At 54.5% G+C, this 3,178-nt stretch overlaps 1 protein-coding gene across 1 annotated transcript; it reads right to left on the reverse strand.

The window, feature by feature from the left end:
* Positions 1–320: 320 nt before the first annotated feature.
* GUITHDRAFT_155594 (hypothetical protein) lies at positions 321–1,990 on the reverse strand. Its single transcript, XM_005821967.1, has 6 exons — positions 1,959–1,990; positions 1,547–1,662; positions 1,313–1,437; positions 1,119–1,180; positions 729–798; positions 321–571 (listed from the first exon to the last, which is right to left on the reverse strand). Exons 1-6 carry the CDS (start codon positions 1,979–1,981, stop codon positions 461–463), a joined length of 507 nt encoding a protein of 168 aa, XP_005822024.1. The 5' UTR covers positions 1,982–1,990; the 3' UTR covers positions 321–460.
* Between the last annotated feature and the right edge of the window lie 1,188 nt (positions 1,991–3,178).

Raw genomic sequence — 3,178 nt, forward strand, 5'->3', positions numbered from 1 at the left:
GCTGCTCCTTCCTCCTCTTTTGGATCTCGTCTCATCCTCTGCAGGTGCTCGAGTTGGATCCTGTAGCTGAAGATCAAGCTGTACAGAAGCCGCAAACGGTGACCCACGAGACCCCCTCATCCCCCTTCCCTCCCATCCCCCCGCCACCACCTCCTCCTCTTCCTTCCCTTGAAACCGGCCGCCCTCCCTCCTCTTTCCTTGTTTCTATTGCTCCCCTTCTCTTCCTCACTTCTCCAAGTGTAACTGACAGTGACGTTTTCAAGCCCACGAGGACGGGGCGGAAGGGCGAAGTGCCGAGGAGGAAGAAGCCCTCGTCCTCTCGCTGAAACTTTTCTTATTAAATGTCTGTCAGTTGCTCGCTCCTCCCTCTCCTCCTCTTTTCTCCTCCTCCTCCGTCCTCTCCTTGCTCCTCGACATATGTACACACATCCATGCATGGTGCTGCTCTCGCGCTCTCCTCTTACGCGCTCTTCTTGATCGCCTCATGCCCGTGGTACGGCTGGTCGCCGATGTCTCGACGCAGCCGCACAAATTCTGAAAGCTCATTCACTCGCTCTTGCATGTGCTGAACCTGCGGCGCAACTTCGCGGTGAGGTCGAGAGAGGGGGAGAGAGGAACAAGGAACAAGGAACAAGGAACAAGGAGAGGAGGGCCGAGACGACGAGGGACAAGGGAGAGGAGGAGAGGGAGGAGTGGCAGGAGAAATAGAAGCAGAGGTAGAGAAGAACCGGATCATTGGGCTCATGCATGATGAGAGATTGGAGAAGGAACCCGAAAACGCGATCCAGACCATGATACCTGCAGGAAATATTCATGACAGGAGAAAGCAAAGTAGGAAAAGAACGAGGGAGGAGGAGGAGGAGGAGGAGGAGGAGGAGACAGAGAATAGGGGAGAGGGAGGAGAAGGAGGAGGAGAGGAGGAGGAGGAGAGGAGGAGAGGAGGAGGAGGAGGAGAGGAGGAGGCGAGGGAGGATTGGGAGGAGGAGAGGAGGAGGAGGAGGAGGAGGAGGAGGAGAGGAGAGGAGGAGGAGGAGGAGGAGGAGGCGAGGAGGAGGCGAGGGAGGATTGGGAGGAGGAGGAGGAGGATAAGGAGGAAAGGAAGGGAGAGGAGGGATGACCTTCTGTATTCTTCCATGTCTCGCACAGGATCTCCAGACTCGCAAGGAGGAAGACCGTACATCTTCAAGTCAAAGATAAGAAGCAAGCCTCCATCTCTTTACCATCTCCTTACCCCCTTCCTCTCTCCCTTCCCCCCCTGCTCCTTCTCATACTCCCTCCCCCTCCTCCCCCTCCTCCCCGGACTTCTTGGCACCTCAATATCGGCGATCATCTCTTCAAGGGCCGCAGCCACCGCAACCTCCTTCCCGCTCGACTCCGCCAGCTCAAGCACGCTCATCACGAATGTGTCCCGGTCAGTCATGGCGCCGGGCTTGATAGCTGTAGATATATGCTTGACATGTTGCCAGACCAGAGGAGGGAACAAGACAGAGAAGAGCAGAGGAAGAGGAGAGGTAAAGCACAGGAAGCTCAAGAAACAAGAGCCTACCGCTCTCGTCGAAAATCTTCCTAGCTCCTGCTGCTTCTGCAAGTTTCTGCTGCGCCTTGACAGTTCTGAGCTGAAGAACCTTCCCCGTCCCATCTTTGTCGCACAGAGCGAACCAACTAGGCCATGCAAGTCACGCTTCAACCCCTCCTCCCTCGCTCAACTCGTCCTCATCAATTCACTTCTTCCAATCCTGCTTTTGTCTCCTTCCATTCTGGTTTTCATTTCGCCTCTCCACTTTCCCCTCCTCTGACTCTCTTCATCGCCCCTCCATCCCTTCCACAATCTTCCCCTCTCCCTCCCCTCTCCCTCTCTTCCCCTCTCCTCCCCTCCCCTCTCCTCCCCTCTACTCTCCTCCCCTCTCCTCCCCTTCCCTCTACTCTCCTCCCCTCTCCTCCCCTCTCCTCCATCTTACCGTCCCGCAGGCTCCTCCGCCATAGAGCCGTTGAACTGCGTCCCTCGTCCCCTCATCAGCCCAGAGAATTTTCTGAGTTCAGGGCGAGTTGCCGGACTTTCTGACCCGGCGGCCTGGTGATGAATTTCAAATTGGTCGATCTAGGGTGGGGGTGGTATCTGGTATATTCATGTGGTGGGTACTTTTATATATAAGCTGGGGTAGGGGTAAAAAAATATCGAATGAGGGGTAGGTGGTGTTATAAGTCCACGAGGAGATGACAGGATGACGGGGTAGTTCTATGGTAGGAGGAGGGGGTAGAGAGTACAAAATCTCACTACGCCGAATAGTGGGGTGGTGACTTAAATCTAGGGGTGGGGTGGTTGCCCAAGTGATGACCTGTCCTCCAATCCGAGACACTTGGGTTGGGGTGGGGTCCTTTGAAGGAAAGGACGATGATGGGGTGGGGTAAGGAAATGGAGGGGTCATTATATTCCCTTTGGGATGTCACCTCTCTCGCTTTGCATACACCCCAAGGTACCATGCAGAATTGATCTAACGTACCCGTACTATTGACGTAAATTGTACCCCTATACTTGTACCCTACCCACTAAGAATACTTACCCCTACCCCACGTGTTTCATTTCCATGCACCCCCCACCCTCCCCATTCGACGACCCCTCCTCACTCCAAGTCCACATCTCCTCTTTCCTTCCTGAAGCCGCGGCGGCATGTCGGACGGAGATCAGCCCAGGAAGCTAGCCCCCCCCTCCTCCTCCCCTCCCCCTCCCCCTCCCCCCTCCGCCCTCCTCGCTCCTCACTCCTCCTCGCTCCTCCTCCCTACTCCTCCCTACTCCTCCCGCCTCCTCCGTCCATCTTATCCTCCTCGACTTTTTCTCTTCTTCCTGACAAGATTGCTTGAACGTTACCTGGTCTTTCAATGTTTGCTTGCTTGCTCACTCTGCTTTCCTACATTCTTCTCTATGCAATCTGCCAGTCTGTCGATCGATTGCGACTTATGCTGAGGATTTGAGTTGTCAATGCATGTAAAAATGGATGACCCGTTCGAAGCCCTGATATCTCACATAAGATGAAGGGAGTGATGAATTTGGTCTTGTTGCTTGCATGATGCTGCGAAGTCGAGATTATGATGCTCTTGAGATGAGCGATTTGCATATGTTTTACTGTTAGTGATCGTAGTGGATTGTAGGAAGAGGAGGAGATGGGATGCTGCACCAACA

Source organism: Guillardia theta, assembly GCF_000315625.1.
Source record: "Guillardia theta CCMP2712 unplaced genomic scaffold GUITHscaffold_134, whole genome shotgun sequence".
NCBI classification, from domain to species: domain Eukaryota; class Cryptophyceae; order Pyrenomonadales; family Geminigeraceae; genus Guillardia; species Guillardia theta.